Below are 24,827 nucleotides of genomic sequence, written 5' to 3'. Positions count from 1 at the left end.
AACGTCGCGGTCACCGCGCGCGCAAAGGCGTGGGCGGCGAGTGCGCTAGCGAACAGTGACGCGGTGACCGGTGAGAGGGACGAGAGAGCCTTGCCTGTCACCCGTCGCAGCCAGGCCGGGCCTCGCTGGATAGCTCAGCTCAGGTCAGGTCGGCCGCGACGTAGACGACAGCCGATGATCGATACCAGGGATGAATCGATCGAGCATAGAAACTCCAGCCCCACGCAGAGAAGTTTACAAGCAAGTAAGCAGCGGTAGGGGCACACGGGCGATGATCGTGCCTGTCAGTATCACAGCGGTTCCCGTGTCCACTTGACGCTACACTGCAGCAGATGCTCCAACAATAATGCTTCTATCTACGAAGAATGTTCTTGTCAGCAAGTAGATACTTAGTGGAACGTCCATTTACTACCATCGACTGGCGTGGCATTTCAGATGCCTTTTTCTTGTTTATAATTCGAATTTGAAGATGTTTTGCCTTTTGCGACGTGTGTGTGTTGTATGCTCGCTTGATCTGTGAGCTTCAGCTGACGAATAGCCCGTCCTCTTTTCCACTACAAAATCAGTGGATGATGCATGGCCCCTCTTCCATTTCCTTACCGGTCCACCCCACGTATATCTGATTTGGAATCGAATCCTTGGTGAAACTCCGCTTGCTCCCAGGAATAAAAAGCCCCAGATCCTCTTCTCCACCGAGACCTTGTAGAACCTAGATTTCTCTACTTACAGCGTGTTGTACGGTCAGCTGAAACAGAGCCAGGGACAAGTCTCCTTCAGAAAGCACTATGTAGAACTGTTGCAGTGTGTGTGTGTTTCAAGGTCAGCTGGAACAGAGCAGGCCTGGGACAAGTCGCCTTGAGAAAGTGCTAGGCAGAACCCCATGCTTTGGTCAAGAGGGAACGGCAAGCAAGCAAGCTACTGACGCATACCACAGGTACCCGTCCTTCTCTCCCAAGATCAGCTTAGAATCGCACCATAAGTAATAAGTTTATCTACGGATATAGACAGCACAGTACGTGCCATTGAGCGATCTGATCGACCAGGAGCTACAGTACCACTGAAACCTACTACAGCAAAAAGTTTAAGAGGCCAATAGACAGACAGTCTTGCTAAACCTTAGTCGACTGAGACTTAACAAAGTCATAGTCGATGCTATATCGGTAAGATATTACACTGAGATCCGCGCAAAATTTATTTTTAATTTTTTCGTTTTTCCTCTTAAATGTTATACCACTTGACTGAGACTTGATTAAATCTTAGTCGACTGAGATCTAGCCACACCCATTGACAGTTGGTTAGTTCGTTACTCATCGATGAGTTTGCACCTTGACGTAAAGGCCAACTAACTGCGCCTGAAGTGAATCGTATATATCTCGTGATAATTAACGGTATGATGATGATGCGACATGCGATTCTATAAAATCATAGTGGACTCTGTCTGGAGATCGCGAGGTGGTTCTGTTCTGGACTGGCCTTTCTTGTGTCTGATGCTGCTTTGAGCAGGTGCGCAGAGGCTGACTAACCTGTAAAAGTCTGTAAGCACGCACGCACATCTCGAAGCAAAAAATATATTCAGTCGAGATCGCCCTGCGCGTACAACCTAGCGAAGCAAGCAACTAGTAAACCATTTGTTTTACGGGCTCCACATGCACGATAATAAACTTTATTAAGATGAATCAACTGCAATGTTTAACGGGCTCCACATGCAGAGATATCTTACTTTAACTGAAGAAAAATCTCGATGGACAGATGGATGGAGTGGACAGCTCGATCATGCCACATGCTGCATCTTCTGGTCGCGTAAAGTTACTTTATTTCCAGGAGGCAATGGCATGTGTAATCGTGTGCATAAACAAAAGATGAATTTGCCTTTGCGAGATCGATGAGGCATCTGGCATCATCGTCTGCGAGAAGGTAGTTCTTTTTTTTTTTCCAACCGGGCTCTCACCTCTTTCCATTAATTTCTCAATCAACGAAAATATATCAGTCTAAATCCAAGTTTTGTCAATTAACCACTAACCAACAAAAGGAAACTAGACCGAACTGAGGAATGCAAAAGGAGACTGAAAGGGCAAGAGCGAGCTGGTGCACCACCAGGAAACCCACTGCATGATGATCCTAGAGCGGACCACCCGCTGTGGGGCGAAAACCTGATGGCACTCACAAGCAACTGCCCAACGACTAAGAGTTCTACGATAAGACTACTGGATAATAGGATTTGCCGCAGCAAAATACTACCAAAAGACATCATAACCAGCGGGCATCAGACCCCAGTGGTAGGCCAACTCAGAGAAACACCAACGGAGTTCAACTAGCCAATCTGGATCCCATCCTTGTCGCCGAGAAGGAGTCTGCCACGGGGAAAGGATCTATCCGCCAAAGCAGCAGCCGCGTGAGCCAATCTCTTCACACCAGTCTGGAGCTTCACCTTGTCATCTTCTTTAAGTAAACCTGCCCAATATAGCATAAAAGAACATGCAGTGAAAACAGCCTCCAGTGGAGTGCGAGCAATATGTTTATCAAAAGTGACTTTATTTCGAAGGTTCCATATCCCCCAACAAACAGCAGCAATAATCATCATATAAAAGTGTTCCCCTCCTGGAAAAAACCTATACAGCCACGCCCAACTTTGCCAAAGCGAACGGGGGCAGCAAGATGCTCCTCCCGTCATTCCCAGCACGCCCCAAACCGTGCGGGCAAGTGGGCAATTAAAGAATAGATGGTTTGCTGTTTCAATATTTGTACAAAAGGAACAAGTAGGATCCCCAGGCCACTTCCTAGCCCGCATATTGTCTCTTGTAAGCACAACATTTTGGAAAAGCTGCCACAAAAAAAACTTAATTTTTAGGGGGATAAGGGCCTTCCACACCCATTTATAATTGGGGCCAGATAGGTTCCTTTCCAGCCACTCATAAACTGACTTAGTAGTAAATTTTCCATTACTATTAAATTTCCAAGAGATAGTGTCTGACGAGCTATTCAGGGACAGTTGCCTGGCTTTCTCAACCATCCAAGCCCATTGGTCATTCAGCTCTCCAAACAGTCTGCGTCTAAAGCCCAGATTACAATCGTTTGCAACCCAGGAGGCAACAGTGCTCTCTTGATCATGGCAAATATTAAAAAGATCTGGGAAGCGCTCACATAGAGCTGTATCATCCATCCAAGGATCGTGCCAGACTCTTGTCAAGTTACCACTATTGATATTAACTTTTCTACCAGCCATGTAAGTGTCTTTAACTTTCATGATAGCTTTCCAGCTCGGAGAATCCGAGAAACGGGTCTGTATATCAGCTATTGTTTTGTTTCTAAAATATCTGGCCCTCACAATACGCTGCCATAGGCCATCACCCGTTTCGAGTTTCCACCACCATTTAACAAGCAGACTAATGTTCTGCTTATGAAGATCCTTGATCCCCAAACCCCCAATTTTCTTAGAGCGACATACTCTATCCCACTTCACCATATGGTATCCATGTTTCTTATTCTTTTTTCTCCAGAAAAATCGTCTGCGATGTTTATTCATTTTTTCAATAAAGGTTTTATTGAAAAGAAACATCGACATAAGATAAGATGGAATCCCATCCAGGCTGGACCCCAACAAAGTAAGTCTGGCTCCTGATGATGCTGCATACGCAATCCAGGCATCCAATTTTTTAATCATCTTCCCTTCCAGAAAATCCAAATCTATGTTCTTAAGAGTAGAATATGTAACAGGGACACCCAAATATCTCATGGGCAGGGTGCCCACTTGACAATTAAACATGTCCGCATAAACTGAGTCAGTCTCGTTATCACCTCCAATAATAAAAATCTCACTTTTGTCAAAATTGATTTTCAAACCTGACATGAGCTCAAATAGATACAGTAAAAGTTTGACATTGATAGCTTTATCAATATCATGTTCAAAACAAACCACTGTATCATCCGCATATTGGAGGATACCAACACCTCCCTCAATAAGGTCAGCAGCTAAACCCTTAATGAGGCCGTTTTTTGTGTGCTGAGAGCACCATTTTGGTCAGGCATTCAGCCGCCATGTTGAATAGAAAGGGGGAATGAGGGTCACCCTGCCGTACCCCCTTAGCACTTTGTATATATGGGCCGATCTCATCGTTAATCTTGACACTCACCGTGCCGTTCTTAAGGATTTGAGCAACCCACCCGCACCACTTAGAATTAAACCCACGTTTCTTATGACAGTCAAGCAAAAAATCCCAATTTACTTTGTCATAGGCCTTTTCAAATTCAAGTTTAAGGACCACACCCACTTGCTTTTTGATATGAGTATAATGCAATATTTCTTGTAAGGAGAGAATACCATCAACAATGTGTCTCCCTTTAATAAACGCATTTTGCTGGACACTAAACAACTTATAGGCATATTTGCTCACTCTAATATCCATAGCTTTAGTGATAAGTTTATAGGGGCAACGAAGTAAGCAAATAGGCCTATATTGCTGGATTCTTGTAGCATCTGCCGATTTGGGTAAAAGAGTTATAATGCCATAGTTTAGGCGTTGTACATCTAACTTGCCTTCATAGAACCACTCGAAAAGACAGAAAAGGTCGTGGGCAACCACCTCCCAGCAATGTTGATAGAATTCAATAGGGATATCATCTGGACCAGGGGCACGATTGGACCTCATATCAAAAAGGGCTTTTTTAATCTCCTCAAGAGAAAAAGGTCGAGTTAAGTCTTCATTATCAGCATATGTCATCCTCTCTTCCTGTGACCATAAGTCTGCATCAATTTGGCAAAGGTTACCCGGAGCCGGCCCAAAAAGTGTTTTGTAATATTCTGTGGCATGGGACAACAGGTTTTTGGTCCGTTCTATAGTCACCGATCCGCATTCAAGGGATTTCATGGAATTTTTCCTGCGACGTCCATTAGCTACTTTATGAAAGAAGTCAGTGTTATTGTCTCCTTTCAACAACCATCTCTCGTTAGAAAGTTGATGCCAATGAAGCTCTTCTTCTACATACATCTCATTGAGCTCTACTAGGATATCGAGCTTCCTAGTATAAGCCTCCCCGCACAGCCCAGTGGACTCCTCAATCGCCTCCAATTCTTGCAATTCTAGTTTAATAAGTCTCTTCTTAATCTTATTGTGCCCAAACACATTGGACCCCCAACCTTTGAAGAATTTCTTACACCTCTTCAGTTTAAAGTTTAGGACATCAATGGGATTGATAGTATACACTGGCCTAGCCCAAATATTAGCCACTAATGGAAGGAACTCTGGATTATTAATCCAAGCATTATCAAATTTAAAGCACCTATTCCCTGGTGCTCTAGATGAGGCGACCCCACCATCCAATAGTAGAGGATTGTGGTCAGATAATTCCTTAACTTGCTTGCTCACCGAAGCGAGAGGAAATAAATCTTCCCACTCTGGAGACATTAGTACTCTATCCAATTTTTCAAGGGTGGGGTTTTCCTGCTTATTGGACCACGTATAGCATCCCCCAGCCATGTGAATTTCTCTTAACCCCAGCAGGTGGATAACAGAGTTAAAAACATCTGAAAAATGAGATAGGGGTGTTTTTTTGTTTTTCTCACCACTGTGGCGAATAATATTGAAGTCCCCCCCACCAAATATGGCCTATTGATATTGTGACACAAGGAGGATAGTTCTGCGATGAATTCAGGTTTATGCTCATCGTGAGCAGCACCATATACTACTAAGAGAGACCAACTACATTTCTTGTTTTTATCAAACAAGTCCATTTGCAGGATGTACTGTCCTTGTTTAGAACCAAGAACATCAAATTTATCTTTACTGAGGCCACACAAAATACCTCCCGACTTCCCCCTCGAGGGAACCCATTCCCAATGAAATTTCTGATATGGGTCTATTTTCCTAAAAAAGGAAAGTTTATAGGATTCCTTCATGGTCTCTTGTAATCCAATAAAATCTGCCTCATTGGCACATATCATATCCGAGAGGTAAGTAGACATGCCCTTCTTACTTGCCCCCCTGCAATTCCAAAAGATGCCTTTCATTTATATCGCTCAGGCTTATTCATCACTCTGGGGGATCTGCCAGGATCCACGGCAGCCTTACCCTCTTCTTTTTTCTTTTGACTTCTCGTCATAGGCCTAGCAGATCCAATGGGGGATACAATAACACCCGATCGTCTGCGTTTCTCTTTCCTTTTCCTTTGTTTTGATTGAACAAGAATAAATGGTTCCTCTACATTACTATTATCATCATCCCAGGTTAAGGGTAAAGGGATATCATTACCCAAACCATCATTAATAGTGATACTAGTTTTTTTTTGCATCATTGTTTTTATCATTTAAAAGACTTCTAGAATGCTCTAGTTCACGAAGAACATCTATAGTAGAGAAATCATCATCAGAGATTTTAACCCCCATAAGAGTAGTGCGTAAAATAATGGCATTGTCAGATAGAGCAGAGAATTGGTTTTTAGAGTTGGGTATTTTCATACCTTCAACGTTTCGCTTCTTTCTGTTGATGGCCACTTCCTCCACTCTCCCCAATTTCTGCATTTGCCTGCGTGGAGCTTTTTCCTCATGAAACATAGAATCATGGATAGGGGACCCCGATGGAGATTCGCTAGTATAAGTGCTGCATTTCTCTCCCTCTTCTGTGGAACCCTCTTCAAGGGGCACAATATGAGGTAGGGAGGGCCAAACCACATAGTCTGACAAGGAAGGAAACATGCTCCCGTGAGTATTTTCATCATGACAGAGGTATAATGGTGAGGGAGGAATAGGAGTAATAATCCCCCACGCACCTTTCTGATTATTGCTCTCAGAAGTGGGAGACCCACCCGTTTTCTCCACCTCCAGCACCTCAAAATTTTCCCCATAGGATGTATTGCCAGTCTGAGAACCATAGTTATTTTTTCCCCATCTTCATGCTCTCTAGTCATGGTTTCAATCAGCAATTCAGTGTGGTTTCCCTCCTCACTGTCCTCCTCTTCTTCACTTTCAGCAACAGCAGCAAGTCGCTGCGTCCCTTTTTCATAATTTTGGGATGAGTAATTACCAACCACAGATGCACTAGTTTCTCCTTGCCCAACAGAAGAGGAAGGAAATAAGTCTATCCTTGCTTTCTTGGGGAAAGAAGGGGATGTGCTACTGTCTACAGCAATAGAAGATTGGCTCTTATCTGCTCCCACTGTCACAATTTTTTCAACTTCGTAAAAGAAGTCATAATATTGCTCACCCAACATTCCTTCAGCTGAGGGAGGTATTTTCCTCACCTCCATGCACCCCAGCAAGGCTCTAGCATATTCAGGTTTGTGGATCGTGGCCTCATCCACTTCCAATGTTATCCCCACCAGCCCTCCGACATATGCAATATGTTCAGCACATCTTTTTTCAATAGGAATGTTACGAATCTTCACCCATGCTTTTTCCATGACCCCTTTGGCCCCTGTCAAAGCAGACCAAGGAGTAATGCAAACCACAATAGCTCCCTCCTTCAGAGGCATACGCTTCCCATAGCAGCAAGCTCTCTCCACTTCGCTAGCATTTGGAAAGCGCATGACAAACTGAGTAGGGCTAATAGAACGAGCCGTGCAACGCCATTTTTTCTTTCCAGGTTTTCGGGCAAAAATGGCATTAAATTCTTGTTCTATCTCTTTTACTGAGGCACATCCTTCCACAACAGTAATCATCACATTGTTTGTTTTTTCAGAATTTTGCCTAGATGCACACAGATCAGGGATATAGAAAAAGCCTTGTCCCGGAGATTGAAATCCACACAACGATGGAACACATTCCCAGGGCCTCAAAGTCTGACACAATTGAGCCATATGACCTAATTTGTTGCATTTTTCACACCGAATAGTAGGGCAGCGAGGAGCGAAGTGACCTGGGAGGTTGCAGTTGATGTAGAGTTCGCTGGTGTTCGACGTTGGTGCAGATGGTGGGGGTGGCGGCGCCGTTTTGGTGGTCACCACCGTCTCCTTGGCCGCCCCGCTCATCACGCTCGCAGCCGCCTCCCATCTGTCCCCGACTTCACCTCCTCCAGATCTCGGGGCCCCAGACGCTGCCGGTGGTGGATCTGGTCGCTGCCAAACCATATTGCGAGTTTGATTTGGTAGCGGTGCCTTGTGCCCGCCATTGAAGCCGCCTCACGCCGTGTTGTCGTGCCATCCTCCGGATCTTCCTCCACCTCGATCTCCCATCGCCGCGCTTGACGAGCCTCCCGCCCGCTCCGCCGCAACAACTTGAGCGAAGGAGCGCCCATCGCCGTCGACCTTGCCGCGCCACCAGCCGAAGGAATCGCTCGGGGAGTGGATCTGAGGACAAACCCTAGCTCTCCCCCACAGGTGCTCGAAGAGCGGGGCGAGATGTGTGTCTCGTGCGCTCGCTGTGGTGGGGTGGGGAGGAGATGTGGTTCCCCCCGCCTCGCACGCCCAAGAAAATTCCACGCCCGGGGCGCAGCTGGGGCCCTCCTGGCAGTCGGTGCTCACACGCCGCCCATCCGCCATTGGCGGGCAGTGGGTGGGGCTCAAGTCTGCCTCGTCACGGTTCGGCTCACTCGCCCGGTGAACCGCACTTCTCCCGTGAACTGCGCCATGAACCGGACCGCACGCCGCTGTTGCTGACGACGACCACGTCGCCGGTAACCGCTCCCGAATCTTCGCGAAGTGACATGGCAGCGAGATGACGTCACCAATGTCGATGTGCTCCCCCGCACGTAGGAACCGTGCGTCGACCGTAACCCCGCGCCCATCGATCAGGACGATCCTGAGGGCCTCTCGCCGCAGCACCAGTACGCCGTCGTGGAACGAGAGAGACCGCGACTGCAGATCGGCGACGAAGGAGACGTGCCATCGCACGTCAGGCGTGTCGCATGGTGTCGCCATCCTCTCCCGGGCTACCGTCATCTTTCTCTCAAACAGACTTATCCTCATCCTCCTTTAACTCAAGAGAGGAAAAGGTAGTTCTTTTTTTTGGGGCTCGAAACGGACCATAAACTTTGTCTCATTCATAACTCAAGAGAGGAGAAGATAGTTACACAACCCTTATTGCATGAAACCATTAGTCTACCACTATGATACGACTCAAAAAATTTCAACCGCAATAACCCAAAGTCTCACTTCCCTATTGATGCCGTTGAAGATGATCAGAGGTGGGGTTGATTTGTCGCCCAATACCAGCACGTTCTTCTCATTCCAAATAGACCATCCAACGAGCATGGTGAGGGAGGCATCAGTACTCCTATTGGGAATGTTGTCGCTTGACATGTTGCTCTACCATTACTTGAGCGAGTGCTCCGCCATCCAAGATGATGTGTCAATAGCATGGAGCCCCAAACATTCTCTGATCAAGTTCCAAATCCGGACAAGGAAGCGGCATTTGACGAAAAGACGCGCACCACTTTCTTGCACTTGTTGGCAAAGCGGACATAAGCCAGAGTTTTGGCAACCACGTCTGGCTAATCGACTAGACGTGCAAATACGGTCTTTGGTAGCGAGCCAAGCAAAGGATTTTGCTTTAGGAAGAGCCCAAGGAGCCCAAATGGTGCACCGGAGGGTTGTGCTAGTTCACCCAATGAATTGTGTTTTATAGGCCGAAGCCGAAGAGTAGTGACCACTCACCGTGTGATTCCAAATAGTGTTATCCTGCTCATCTCCCTTAGTTGGACCTCATGAAGGCACGTCCAGTGTTTCACAAATTCCCCAAAATGCTCAATGGAAGTGAATTTCGTAAGGATGATCTTTGTAATCCAAGCGTTCTCCATCAATGCTTCTTTCACTTTCCAATTTTTTTTCGTGAAGAGGCCATGTAAACTATGGGTGTGAAGTCCATTGGTTTATTGCCAAGGGGAGTCCAAAAAGGGGACGCGATCATCGTTTCGGATGGTCATGGCAACATATGCGTAGAAGAGATCGAATCCAACTTATCACATGGGTTTCCCATCCCCACCCAAAGCTTGGTATGCTCTTTCCATTCGTACCATAGCCAATGCAAGCGCAAAACACACACGGAATTCTTGAGGTGAAGTACCCCAAAGTCTCCAAGATCCTTCAACCAGCAGACGGTGGCCCAATTAACTTTGCACTTGGCTCTTGTAACCTTGTCGGTCCCTGCCGAAAAAAGGCCCTCTAAATCTTATTGATGCTCTGGATAACGGGCGGTGGAATAATGAGGGGTGTTCCATGGTAGATCACTTACGAGGTGAGTACCGCTTTGACAAGGGTGCCCCGGCCAGTGGTGGTAACATTTTGGTTGTCCCAAGGGACAAGCTTGGCAGCCACTTTGTCTTTTAGGAATTGAAGGTCGGCCCTCTTGAGTTGCCAAATTGATAGGGAAACACGAGCCACAAGTTTGTGGAGGATGCCCTCGAGGTTACAGTTTGAACATCGAATGGGAACAAAAGACCTTTTTTGGAAGTTGGTTTCCAATCCTGTCACCTCACCAAAATAGCCTCAAAATGCAAGAAATTTTTTCTATCTTTCTTTATGGCCCCCAAGAAAACCACCACATTGTTGACATAGAGAGAAATACTGCAAGAGGCTCCATACCTCTTATCTTGTGCAGCAAGCCATGTCTTGTGGAAATGTCGTAGCGGATCAATGACAATGATGAATAGGAGGGGGAGAGGGGGTCCCCTTGACAAATTTACCTTTTATTTTCCATGGCCAGTATTGTCATAGCAAATTTACTTTCATCACTCATTGCAATTTTTGCTTTTAATGGATCATGGTAAATTTACTTTCATCTCTCATGGCAATTATTATTAAACAATAGTATATGTTACGCTTTTTGTGTTCCGCAACATGATCGCAATCTTACCTTTTTTGTGTCTTCATTAATATAGTAAAAATACCTTGCAAATTTAATCCACATTTTTGCCAGAATGTATAGATGCAAATTGCCATGACTTTTCCTGTTGGGCCATCAATTTTTTTCTTTTTCATGGACCATGGTAACATTTGCTTTTAAATATGATGCCTAATTTATTATTTGGACCATGACAAGTTTTGTTTCAATCATGAAAATTTTTACTAACAATCCATGATATCTTGTTTTCTATTCTCTATCACGACAAATTTATTTTCCTTTATTTTTGGATGATGGCAATGTATTCCCAGTTTTTCATAGCATGCCAAATTTTATATTTTGCTCCATGGCACATTTCATTTTTTGAGCACCATAGAAAATTTAAACACACTATGGCAATTTTGTTATCATGACACTCTTTTAAAACCTTTTCCATCTTTTGATTTTTTGGATCATATCATGAAACAAAATGGCAACTTAGGTTAGAATGACAATTTATAAATTTTCATGCATGATTTTTTTTAGATTTTGTTTTCCCTATTTTAAGTGCTTTTTTTGCAAATACAGTTTTGAAGCCATTTTTCATCAGATCCATGCTAAATTTGATGGGAGTTTTACTATATAATCATTGGTATTTAATTTTAGCTATTTTAAAGTCATGTCCGAGTACTAGTTTTAAGCCTTTTTGTATTAGTAACATCAAAAACTGGGCTTTCTTTTTCAGGGGCCTATATATAGTGATGTTTGGGGGTCGCGGTGGAAGCTGATCAAAGCAATGCTTCCCATCTTTTTGGATCAAGGTGCTTTCAAAAATCATTATTGGTAATGTTCGTGCGTATGAAAGAGTGACAACATCGTTGCTCCAGTCCAATTGCTGCCTCTTTGCCGAAGTCTTTGTATTATTTCTTCTAGCAAAGATTGATACCGCGAAGAAGGTGTTTTCAAACGATTTCATTGTAATTCTTAGTCATAGGAGTTACTTTGTATTTTCTTAGATCTTAGATCCAAATCAATGTACCTATAATTGTAATTGAAGGTGTTATATGTGTTTCTAAAAAAAAGGAAACAATTTCGTTTACTCGAAAGATCGGTCCCCAAGGAACGATTTGTTCGATCTGGGAGCTCCCAAGATCAATCGTCAGCGCCATATTCGGCTCCTTTAATCCTTCATAGCTGACCAAGAAATACAATAAACTGATGAAGGATGTAGTAGAGAACCGGTATTTTTTTAGACGTTATGAGCAATGCAGTAAACAATCAGCAAAAAAATGCCTTGCACCCTAGAAGCCTCGCTTCTCAAAAGCCACAAGTTGCTTAGTCAAGCAAGGAAATCCAAGTGAACTATGAATACAGACCACCCTACTGAGATAACAATCACAATAGCAACAGTTTGGCTATTCTGAGAACCCAAAAGACCAACCATTACGCACCCACAACAGGTTAACCAAATTAAGAGTAATACTGCATATTAGTGCCGCTAAGCAGCAACGTTGCTAGGAGCTGCTAATATAGACCGAAGCTGTGGTAATGCAGCTTCTTGTTGATCTTGGCGGGCAGAAGCACGGTGCTAAGAGCTCTGCGAGTCACCAGGGCAGCTTTGAGTAGTTCCATAACCTGTTCAAAAATTAGCAACACCTAGAGCTGGTCAATCAAAGGCTAGTGAGTTTTATGATCTGTGAGGCAAAATGTGTATATTTTGACAGAAATAACAACCTGGGGTTTTGTAAGGGCGACTTCTTTCTCTACAAGGTCCTTTCTCTGAAGTTTGGCTTCAATAACAACTTGCAGAGTGCTTGCTAAGGACAGAGGAAGAACATGCAGATCATCAGTCACAATGAATTTCTGAGGTCCGTGCTTTACATATGCTCCTCCGTTGTCAGATCCTCCCTTTGGCGACTTTGCATCCAGCTCACAGAGGTTCGTGGTTTTTACACTTACGTTGCAATATTGATGATAACTTTTTTTGTACCAAAATTTCCCATGACAGTTGGAAGATTCGCAAAACCACGATCCTTGATACACTTCAAACAAGCATTGATCTCTTGATTATCTGGAGCTAGTTCTTGCACTTGAAGCATCGTGCTAGCGCCACAGCCAAAGAAGGGCGCCAACATTGGGGACAATAGCAAGTTCTGGCATTCTGGCCTCAAGCATCCTTGAGCACTTCCATCTATGCTAGTGTAAAGATTGTCAAAACATCCTTTCGATGCCGATTTCCCGTATCTTTTCACTATGGATCCTAGAGGTATGGTCAGTAATCCGAGGAGAAGATCCACAAAATCGCCGTTAACTTCGGCGTACAACACCTTGGAGTTGTTCTTTGTCTGGAGAACCCTTAGGCTGGCATTAACTAGTGAGTGCTCAGCCTCAGTATCTTCTTCTTTAGGATGCAAGTACTCAGGAAGCATATCCACTACTGAATCATCAGGCGCGACAGCGACGTCAAGATAGTGATCAGTTAACGGGTTCTGCGACGTTAATGACCTCCTGAGCAGGTCAATTATCTGTAGCAGATGTATCATATCAGTTAAATAGTGTATGTTGCATGATTCGGCATAATGCTCAAACTAAAAAGTTACTCCCTCTGTACAGTAATGTTGAACTACAAAAACGTTTTATATTAATGTACAGAGGTAATAGTTGAGAACTTGAGAGAGAAAAACCTTGTCAGAACTGAACCGGAGAATCCTCTGCTCAAGACTGGATGGATCTGGCACTTGAAACTCGTCCAAAAGGGTCAGCATGAGAGAAGTTGAGGCCGGTGCAACTCTGAGATCGTCGGTGACGATGAACTTCATGCCTCCTTTGACAAAACCGCCATCCTCAGGAGCACCAGCAGCAGCGGCATTACGACCATTCATCGGCCTCTCCCCGGCTAGCTTCGCCATGACCTTGCCGCAACGGCAGACGACGCCGGGGACGGAGCTGAAAGCAGTGACGCTGCAGCTCGTGTCACCGCAGACGTAAACCTCCCTGTGCTTGGTGTCGTCGACTCTGACCTTCAACTGGCAGCACTGCTTCGCTGCGGCGTTGATGGGCCTGAGCAGCATCGCCTTGCATGCCTCGGTCCTGAACAGGTCGGTGGAGAGCCCCTCGACGCTCCCGTACAGCTCGTCCAGGCATCCCACCTGAGACTGCCCGCCGAGGAGGCGGACGACGGTGCCGAGGGGCAGCGTGAGGAAGCCGAAGAGAACGTCGACGAACTCCTTGCCGGACTCCGCGAAGAGCACCCTGTTCCTCTCCTTGTCCACGAAAACCTTCACGTCGATCGTCGGTTCTACTCCAGTCGACATGGACATTGTCGAGGAGGTGAACGGGCGAGCGCGTATTGAGTGTGTCGTCTTGGATAAATACGGACGGAGCCGTGGGAAGGTCACCGGACGTTTTTTGGAGCTCAAACGACGGATAGCTCGGCGGCCTTTGGCCCAAGAGTCGATGTAGCAATTATATTTACCTCTTCGTTTTCCACAACGAGTTCTGTGTAGCGGTAGAGGGGTTCTCCACTTCTCCCTCTTTCATGGCACTGATCTGTGTTCTTAAAGTTTGAATATAGTCCCTCTGCCCATGGCTATTTTGTTTGGATTTGTACGGAAATCATAACAGGCGCCGCCAGCTAGGAGGCTGATGCGGGCGACCCCCCTTACTACCGATAGATCTGGCCGCACAGATCTCAGAGCAGGGTCGTTGCCATGTCAAATTTTGAACTAGGTCGCTATATACCATAAAACCCAGCGAACGCTTTACTTTTAAAATCAAACCCGTGCAACACACTGGCAGCAGTGCGAGTTTTGCACATGGTAGACCTGGTTTGAATTCCAAGCCCTCATTTCTTTTGCGACATTGCATTTTTTCCACATGGTAGACCTGGTTTGAAACTTTGAATCCCAAGCCCTCTTTTTTTTGCCACATGGCTTTTTTTCCGGAAAATTTGCCACGGCAGTTTTAACTTTTTTTTTGCGAAATATGTTACATGAAAACATGGCAGATTAACCCTGATGACATTTTTCTAGAAAAATTAGCATGACTGTTTAACCATGATGGCGTTATTATATTGAGAGTTGATATTTTCTTAAGAGATGACATTTTTTAATTAAGAGATGGCATTTCTTGTTTATTAAGAGATGGAATTTTTATATTAAGTGATGGCATTTTGTGTTTATTAAGAGATGCCATTTTTTTAGAAGATGATATTTTTCTATTAAGAGATGACATTTTTTGTTTACTAAGAGATGTCATTTTTTATTTTAGGAGATGACATTTTTATATAAAGAGACGACATTTTTATCTTAAGAGATAGCATTCATTATTATTAAGAGACGATATTTTTTATTTATGAGGTGGCATTTTTATTATTTAAGAGATGACATTTTTGGTTTTTTAGATGTATTTTTTTGTTTATTAAGAGATGGCACCTTTTTTATCATGGCATTTTTTATTTTGTGTTCACAGGCATTGTTTTGTTCATGGCATTTTTTTAATCCAGAAGACACACAGGCTGCTTTTCTGGCCCAGTATATGGTACGCTGGCTGGGCTCGATCGACATAAACTTTCACAGGGTGATCCTTCTGGTAGCGAACTAAAACGTTCGATGGGAAAGGAGGGACCGGGCGAACGATTCGATCGCCAGGACCAGCTCCGCTGGCGATCGATCGCCCGATATTAGCGTTATTATTTTATTGACATCTAGAATACCAAATCAGCATCATTAGATTCATCCTATTTTTTTTTCCTATAGCGTGTATTAACGGTGTAGAAGTTTCTAATCTGAGTTTATGTGCCATCGGCAAAACTTACAAACATTTTAGCTCACTGCGACATACTCCCTCGGTCCCAAAATAAGTGTCGGTGAGCAGTGACACCTATCTTGGGACAGAGTGAGTATATATGAACACAACCATTTGCTTTTTGTCCAGGCACATAAAGTTGTATCTTTCCAATCGCTCTGCTAGAACATCTTACATTACAGTCTTAGTCTTACACTATTTTCCATGATTTTTGGGAAGTTCTAATCCATCAAAATTTCAAACAGGTTATGTGGTTACTATTGATAGAAAACCTCCAAGCTACTTGATATTATAAATATAAATAATTTTCTCTACAAACTTGATTAAATTTTGACGTTCACAAAAATCAATATGCACTATATTATGGGATGGAGGGAATATTTTTTCATAGCAGCATTGTGTTTTTTAAGGTGTGCTCGTTCCTTCACAGTTGCCATGAGTTTGGTTGCCGAGAGGTCAAGGCAAATTCGTTACACGGGTTACTAGGTGTAGGGATGAAAATAGAGCAAAATCAAAGTGTTATCACTTTTTTTTTGTAATTTTTTAGGGAAAAGCAAAACAGATGGAGAAACACTAAAAAAGTACAAAATTAAAAACTGATGAAAGTAAATACTCCCACCGTCTCAAAATATAAGACATTTTCTGACACTATCATAGTGTCAAAAGGCATCTTATATTTTGATACAGAAGGAGTATAGAGCAAATACGACGCGGACATGGTTACAAAATAAAAAATATGTCGGAACAAAGAAAACCCTTAAGTCGTACAGAAAAACATAACCAAACCAACGTACTTGTTCAATTATGACCCAACAACAAAGTAGCAATAAACTTTCAAAAAAAAAAAGTAGCAACAAGGTGTGCCGGTGAGTAGGCCTAGATGGTGGAGGTGTGTAGTTAGAGGGACAATGATAAATATAAGTACGTGCTGGGCTGAAGTGGGCTATACAATTTTGATTTTTATCGGGCAATGTTGTATGTACGGATAATTAAATTCCATTTTTGCAGGATTTCCACCAGAAAATGCAATTCCATTTATTTACGTTTATGTGAGAAAGTTTTTCATTACCGTTTTTCCTTTTTGGAAATTTGCATTTCATAATTGTACTTCATTTCTACAATTTCTGATAATAGATGGGAAGTTTCCGCTTTGTTTACATCTCTGGTTGCGTGTGTGGCTCCTTCATTCGTTTATTTCCTATTTTCTAAGAAGTGTAGTACTCAGAAGAAAACAATTATACGAAAATTCTAGTGGACAGGAATGTAGTATGATAACTCAAAAAGGCCCATTTGTTTGGTCTAATACTTGCAGGCCTGAGATAGAAGGAGGACTGGGAATTAAAGGTCTATTTGTACAAAATAAAAGCCTTCTCATGTCCTCCACCTAGATAATTTATATGAAATATGGAAGTACGATTTCTTGAGTTCTCAAGGCTAAATGTTTTCATGATAGTTCTTTCTACAAGCGAAAGGGAACCGTCCTCCTGCTTACGACATTTCAATCTTGAATACTAAAGATAAATCTAGTGCTAATTGCACTATCCAAATTGCTGACGACAACTCTAATATTTAGTATACCATGTGGTGTCCTTTTTGTGAACACATTCGTAGTCATCTTAACATCCAAGATCAAATTACTCGTATCCTAACACCACTTGGAACCTTTGGCTTCCCAATTGAAAATCTTGGAACTTGTCTCATTTCCATCTCGTTTTATCGGGCTAATAGTAATTTTCTTCTATTCCTATCTTTTTTGATTAATCATGATGACATAGTTGTTTCGAAACATCCACCCAATGTTATTTATTCATCGGGAAGTGTTTATCAAACTTTGACTTCTCTCTGGCTTGCACAAATCCAGCTGCCAATGTAGTTTTAAGGAATCACCAAGACCGTTACTTTGGCAGCCTAGAAGTGCAAGCATAAATCCGGCTGCCAATGTAGTTTTAAGGAATCGCCAAGAACACCACTTTGGCAGCCTAAAAGTGCAAGCACAAATTTGGCTGCCAATGTAGTTTTAAGGAATCACCCAGGGCCAAACTTGTTTCGAGTCTCTTAAGGAAGGTTATTACAACTGGAGGCATGACCCGTTCAAAACACAATGATGTTCATTGGAAAAGATGTAGCCAAATGGAAGATGACATACATATTTCCTTCTCTTTTCAATATGCAAAGATTTTTTTTCTATTTTATGTCTAAGGGTTGATGGACTTCTTCAACAAGGATGTACAACCATTCCAGATACGATGGATCGATTCCTCTGCACTTGTTATCAAGAGTGTACTCTAGAGTTTATTATTAAGGTTGGATGCTTTGGAAATACATAAACCATCCAAGCATAAAAATTCTTTGTGGGTCATACATGGAGCAAATGCATAGCAATTGAAGAACCAAACAAGCAACCTGAAAGACTTGCTGAGGGAAGACCCTCCTTATAAAATCGTGTATTCTAATGATAGGGCAAGGATCCTACAAGGGCCATGGAACACGCAAAGCTCTGCCATTTCTCCTCCTGCAAGTTCTACCAAGATTGCAAGACTTGGGTCTTCATGTGTGCACTTCGTCATCTTGAACACTCAACAACTTCTTGTGCAGGCACTCACTCATGGAAACTCTCTGTTTAGGCATGAGCTCTTGCTTTGGATCTTGCGTCCATGGTTGCCTCCAAGCTCTGGCTTCATCAACATGCAAATTACTCGGCATATAAGGAAACTCTTGCCATGGTGGCATCGACCAGAAAACCAAAAGAAAAGCCGGGACATTGGAGTATCATACCAAGTTTAGAGAGGCTCCTTTTGAGAACTGAAGGGGTTGACAATTGGGATTACACAATCAAAAGAGAAAGAAATAGGAATGCCCATAGATAAGCTTAAGATGCTATCTATTCAACTCCTCAACACACTTGCATGTACACTCGTAGTGAAGCTCACTCTTTAGCCTATTGCCGAACTAAGGCTGCTCTATGTAATCCAATTACGCACAATGTTAATGTTTTGGTAGTGACTTGTCTTTTATAAATGAAATCTAGAGTTTACACACAAAATAGACAGACTAGTAAAGAGCAACACACCATAAAAAACCATACAAGACGGTGATTCCAGTTTTTTCTGGTCAAACCACCAGTCCGGTCAGGTTTAAAACTATGATTTTGTTTACTTTAAGGTAAGCTTTCGTCCCTCACAAAGAAAGGACAAACAAAAGAGTTAGCCCGTTTCTACTCCATTCCAACTCGACCCAAAAACATCATGGGCCATTTCCATTGTTCATGGACCAACGATGTAGACTAGGAAAACAAACAGCCGCATGCCATATTTTTTCTCATTGGCTTTGATGTGTACCATTTTATGCTCATTTTTCGTTTGAAACTTTTTTTACTCGAAAAAATTTAGTTTTGTTCCAATAGATCAACATATTTTCTCCTTGCCAAATTATAGTGATTTTTAGTTTAAACTCACATACCTAGGACGGAGCAATTATGTTGGATTGTTTATGTTTCATGCATTGGCTCATGGAGCCGTTGGTCATAAGTACTGTTGCATGTATTGGCTTGTTGTGACTCTATTTCTTAAAACCGAAAATGATGTTCTAATCACAAGCTCACATGAGCTCAGGTGAACAATAAAAAAATTAAAAAAATTCCAAGTTTTTTTTGTATGGAACTTTGACAAATGTTCTGATAACCTGCAAAATTTCATCGTCAGATGACATTCATGTAAAATGTGGCAAAAAAAAACAAATTGATGCTCCAAAATGCGTTTGAAAATAAGATTTTGGAGCATCGATTTTTTTGCCACATTTTATACCAATGTCATATGGTTATGAATTTTTTTGCAAGCTATCAAACATTTGTTAAAGTTTTACGCAAAAAAATTCAGAAATTTTTAATTATTTTTGATTTTACTGTTCACCCAAGCCCATGTTAGCCCGGGATTAGAACAACTGCGTCCAAACTCTTAAAACAAAACTATAATATCAAGAAACATAAAAAAGTTAATAAGATGCACTATAAATTTTAACGATGGAGTAACTGAAAAATATGTAGACACCATAGAATTCTGAGCAAGCGCATACCTGATTATTTTTCCCGATTTTTTCACTTCATTTGTCAGTTTTGGTAGTTTAATTCTTATTTAAAAAAATCATGAATATGATTTTTTTACACAAATTTCAAGAAAACAATTGAAAGTCTTAAAAAAGTTATCCCGAATTTTGAAAATTGTTCATCAATTTGCGAAAACATATGCAAACTTAAAAAATGTTCGTGAATTCACGAAGTATTCGTGAGTTTAATAAGTGTTACGAATTTGAAAAACTGTTTGTGAATTATAAAAAATTCACAAATTTGGAAAATGTTCATGAATTTGATTTTTACATAAATTTATAAATGTTCACAAAATTTCAAAATGTTTATGAAATTGAAAAAGATAAAAAGTAAAAGGAAAGACGAAAAAGAAACCACTAGAAAACAAGAAAACCGCTTCTAAAACCAGTGTAAAACCACCGCTTGTTGCATCTCTCACTCTCTCTTTGCATAGCTGGGCCTCGGCGCATTTCTGACCTAGCGTGGTGATCACCCGATATGTGTTGCTATACAAATGAGTTGAGTGTTCCTAAAAAAACTATCAGTTGAGTGATTCTAAAAAAAAAACATATCGATTGCGATGTAGTACATCTGCCCTAACTAGTTTTTACGAGTTAGGAACGAGATATGCTCTTTATGTAGATCGCCGATTTTTGTGTTGTTGTATATACAAAAATAAAGAGAGAGAAGTTCCTTTCCTTGACGGAAGTTGCAGAGAGTGAAGAAACCTGCGGCCAGAGCACTGGACATTGGACCCTGCAATCCATGTGAAACGTTGCAATAAGCCTCTCTTCTACCTTATTGTCTACTAAAACAGGATCTTGCCAATTCTATTCTGCAGCATACTGAGCTAATACGTACTCTTTCTGTCCGAAAAAGGTTGTCCCTCAAATGGATGTATCTAGCATCAAGTTATTGTTAGATACATCCATTTGAGAGACAAGATTGTGACAAGTTTTTTCGGACGACGGGAGTACCAAGGTGTATTTGTAGCATAACTGTCAGTATTCTTCTAGGCCGCGTATGACAAGTTTGTAAAAAAGTTCACATGTATAAAAAGCTTACATCAGTAGTTTACCTTCACACAACACACACTTTATCATTTCATTCCGGTGCAAAGTTAGCAACAAGCGGGATGAGGAGCAAAAACAAACGAGTCATCGACGAATTAGGAGGTGACAAAAAAAATTCCAGTGAGACTTTGAATACTGCTCATCCTGGTGAGATGACAGTCACAATAGCAATAATTAACGGACTCTTTCTGAACACTAGAAAGAGCATTACACGCAACAGCTTGCAAGGTAGTACCAACCAAATGAAATGAAGAGCAAATACTACTGCATAACATAACACGATTAAACAGCATCAGGAGCACCATAAGTTGCAGCGGCATCGGCGGTGTCGTCGTCGACGCTCCCGACATGGGCGAGCAGCGCCCAGAGGAGCGTTACCAGCTCCCCGCCCCGGGCGACGGCCTCTGCGTGGTCGTCGATGTTGTCGCAAGCAGCGGCGACGGAGACGAGTGTGTCCGACCAGAATTCGGCGAGGGTCTTCCATGCCACCTCTTCTCCTGCCGGCAGCTCCGCCAGCAGCCGCCCGAGCTCCGCGCCATCCTTGAGCACACGGTGCTTAGACTGCTCGCTCAACAGCTTGAGCAGCTGCTGATCCTCTACTTCGGGCGTTGCCGTCGACACCCGACCACCGCCGTCCCGGAGGACGCGCGCGGCGTCCTTCTTGACGGCCTTGTACAGGCTCCTGCACCACGCGGCGTCGTCCGGGAGTAGCTCGGGACAGTAGGCCACCAGGTAGGCGCAATACTGCGATATATGAGTAGCGGCAATCTCATGGTTGGAGAGAGGTTTGTTTTTCCGTCGTGATCTCACTTGAAGGATACTTGTGGCGACGTGACACACGAGCATGGCATCAGCAACTCCCTTGGGTGCCTGGAATGTCCAAAGAAGCTCGTTGTTGTTGACTCGTAGTTGTAGAGGCGTCACGCTGTTGCTTCGGAGCCTGCTTATTCTTGGATCGAACCTTCTCACCGCACTGACGACGGCAGTCTTCACTGCTTTCGGCACCTTCTTCTTCTCGTCGGGCCGATGAAGGAGACGCCGAAGAAGAGCCACTGGCTTTCTCCTTTGGTGGAGCAGCAGCACGGAGCATTGGTTCATCTCGTCCACCCAGTGCTCGATGAGGTTGCATCTGGTGCGTAGCACATAGCCAACACATTTACGAATCGTCGGAGATTTTTGCCAACAAGTATTCCTTGTGTAGCCGCAGATCAGGGCCACTTTGGCCCAACTGGAGCAGATGTAAGAAGCGATCTCCCTCGCTTCAACCAGCAAAACTAGCATAACAAGTATATACACTTCCACGGCATCAAACCACACTGTTCCAAAATCAACCTCAGTATATACACTCCCCCTCTGAGTCGGATCTGGTTGATTGCAGTGCACAGGAGAACAACTAATCTGCTCAGTATAAAACCCTTGAACCAGAACTGTACGAGTGGAACCCACCAAAAATATGATCAAAAATAAGCAGTAGCCGATGCTTGAGAGTGAAATAGATACGCTCAACATGGGAAGGAAACTCTGTGAATATGAGACTGGTAGGGATGTATAATAATAATCATGAAGAAATGAAAGCTCATGGGCGATCACCCCAAGTACCCTTTCATCATCACTATCCTGAAGCAACATATGCCGCATAAAGTTGCCGACTTTCATAAACCCAGCCTCACTGACTGTGTACCTTGCAAATCGACACCGCAACAGCTTGAACAATGCAAATGAAAGGCACAAATCCTTGTGCTGCGCTGCTGGCTCCGGAAGCACTGTGTCATCCAACTCCCAAACTCGATCGATGGTCACTAAGCCATCATTGTTCATCCCTGTCAAGCTGTAACCATGAGGTTGTTTTTCTACCAAAACAGTGCCCTCTCTCATGACTATAAGTGGAGGAGGTACATAGTGACTTGCTAGCTCAGCATGATGAGCTCCATATTGTAGTTGCTCCATGTATCCAACAATGAGACGAGGATTGCGTCCAAGTGCTAATGATTGCGTGGCCTTGTACCATGCATAGTACTTGAAAAGCAATTTGGCCAAGATAAGAGCATATGGTAGTCCCAATAAGAGATATAGCTCCTGACTAAGCATAGTATCTCGAGACCATTTGACATATCCAGATGGTTGTAGACCTGATTCCAAAACGATGTAGGCAAGGTAGGAGGTCCACATTGCTTGAACAAGCTGCACTGCAGGGGGTGCCATGCTTCGACCTTCTCTTGAATCACCGTCCACTGTTGCAGTGGCATTGGTACCTATGATTTGAACAAGACCAATCCACAACATGACCATGCCTACGTAGTCGGCGCTTCACAAGTTGCTGTTACGACTCGGTCTTGTTCTGTGTAAATGGTGAAGGTGTAAGGATTTTCTAAGGTGGAGACGAGATAAGAGAGGATGGGTAGGAACAGGGTGGTGGCTCCTAGGTAGAGGAAACGGATCAAAGGATGGTGGCGATAGCGACGCCCGTAGGAGCCTATCCCAGCTATGACTCCCATCAAAATAGTGTTCGCCACTAGGAGAGTGTTGACACGGAACAACAACCCTCCCACATGTTTGGAGAAGAAAGCTATTTCATCATTGGAGCACTCTTGGGTAGAATTTCCACCCATGATATGTATTGACCTGGTTGTCAAATTTGAACATTAGTATACAATTTGTTTGTTGGGGCAATTGTCTATATACAATTGCAAAGATGCACATCACTATGACCACGCTCGACTGGTTTGCACATCAGTAAAATAATGCTCGACTGGTTTGACCTTAGAATCTTAGATAAATGAATGAGAATGACTATACCATCCTTTCAACGAATATTATATTGCAGAGTACTCCCTCCGTCCTTTAAAAAGTGTACTTCCAACTTTGTTGGAGGTCTCATAGTTTGACCGAGTTTTTGCAAAAATATATCAATATTTATGAAATCAAATGGGTATATGATGAAAATATACTTTATCATGAATCTAGTGCTACTAGTTTGATGTCATAAATGTTGATGTATTAATGTGTAAATACGGTCAAACATAAAAATGTTTGACTTTCCACTCTTCAAAGGACGGAGGGAGTACTCCGTAACAACGAAAAGCCCAATTGGAACACTTGCAAATTCTGCTTATAAGTAGACAAATAAACAAGAGGTGATTAAGATTTACCTCACACAGTTGCTCCTGGTGGCTCCTGCTGCCTGGGATGGTGTTGCTGCATGTGTCTCGAGAATAGATAGCCTGATCGCACAAGCGGTGCCTGTGCGTGCTGTTTGGATGATAATATATTACGTAGTAGCTTGCAAAGGAGTACGTTCGCTTTTGGTCTCGTTATATACTTCATTCATGTGGAGTAATACCTTGCTTCTTTCAGCGGCAGAGTATCTGATCTTGAACCACTTCTTTCTTCTTTTGAACATCCTTACGGGCTGGATATATGCTCCATGTCGAGCCTGCTTTGCTTTGCTACCCGGATGCATGTTGCTTTGGATATTTATTTCCTTGGGCGCGGTTAAGGAATGGCGGGCTCTGTCGGCACCGTGGATTCATTACTTGCTTTGTGCCGGCGGAACTACCAGCTGCCATTTTTGATTTGAGAATCTCCCAGTTCTGCACGCAGAAGTAGCCTCTCTCCCCGAGTGTGTGTGTGTGTGTCAGCCCGTATGCAACGACGCTGGGAGAAGATGAGTGAGCATGCTCTAGCTAACAGAGCCGAAGCAGAGCAACGCCTGAAGGAGAACGAGCCTGACGAAACTGAATACAGGGATGACAGTGCTATTCAGGCGAGAAGGGATGCAGGCTGAACTACAGAAGCAAGCTGTTGAGCCCCGCAAGTCTGTGAGACTGAGACCGCATGGCCCCTCCAAGGGGTAGTACTCGGGTAAGGAATAGGTGCGATACTAGAGTGGGACCTGCTTGTAAGCGTGTCAAAAAGCGTCTTACGTTATGAAACGGAGGTAGTACCATTGATATTGTTGTAACTAGAAGCAGCTGATTTTCCTTGGTAGAGCCACCCGGGAGTAGATCAGAATTCTGGACCGAAGGACCCTGGCAAGGGCGACTCCTCTCTCCCTAAATCCTTCTTCCTCCTATAATTTGTGATTTCAGAAGTCGTTCCTTGTTGTTGTGAGATTTGTTCC

General features: G+C 43.3%; 3 protein-coding genes across 3 annotated transcripts; all 3 read right to left on the bottom strand.

Annotated features, from left to right (window-relative positions):
• Positions 1-1,847: 1,847 nt before the first annotated feature.
• Positions 1,848-7,959, bottom strand: LOC147992800 (uncharacterized). Its single transcript, XM_087539142.1, has 4 exons — positions 7,848-7,959; positions 7,202-7,406; positions 6,454-6,881; positions 1,848-2,451 (listed from the first exon to the last, which is right to left on the bottom strand). The coding sequence occupies exons 1-4, from the start codon at positions 7,957-7,959 to the stop codon at positions 2,312-2,314; spliced, it is 885 nt and encodes a 294-aa protein (XP_087395268.1). The 3' UTR covers positions 1,848-2,311.
• A 4,312-nt stretch (positions 7,960-12,271) lies between these two features.
• Positions 12,272-14,067, bottom strand: LOC125533136 (uncharacterized). The gene is made up of 5 exons (XM_048696896.1): positions 13,665-14,067; positions 13,432-13,571; positions 12,738-13,272; positions 12,482-12,564; positions 12,272-12,382 (listed from the first exon to the last, which is right to left on the bottom strand). Exons 1-5 carry the CDS (start codon positions 14,065-14,067, stop codon positions 12,272-12,274), a joined length of 1,272 nt encoding a protein of 423 aa, XP_048552853.1.
• Positions 14,068-20,753: 6,686 nt separating this feature from the next.
• On the bottom strand, positions 20,754-23,979 carry LOC125539240 (uncharacterized). Its single transcript, XM_048702646.2, has 2 exons — positions 23,857-23,979; positions 20,754-23,329 (listed from the first exon to the last, which is right to left on the bottom strand). Exon 2 carries the CDS (start codon positions 22,994-22,996, stop codon positions 20,990-20,992), a length of 2,007 nt encoding a protein of 668 aa, XP_048558603.1. The 5' UTR covers positions 22,997-23,329; positions 23,857-23,979; the 3' UTR covers positions 20,754-20,989.
• Positions 23,980-24,827: the final 848 nt, after the last annotated feature.

Source organism: Triticum urartu, chromosome 1A (genome assembly GCF_056163025.1).
Source record: "Triticum urartu cultivar PI428250 chromosome 1A, HENAU_Tu73, whole genome shotgun sequence".
In the NCBI taxonomy this organism is placed as follows: domain Eukaryota; kingdom Viridiplantae; phylum Streptophyta; class Magnoliopsida; order Poales; family Poaceae; genus Triticum; species Triticum urartu.
The sequence above is the reverse complement of the archived record's forward strand: the minus strand, read 5'-3'. Positions and strand labels throughout refer to the sequence as shown.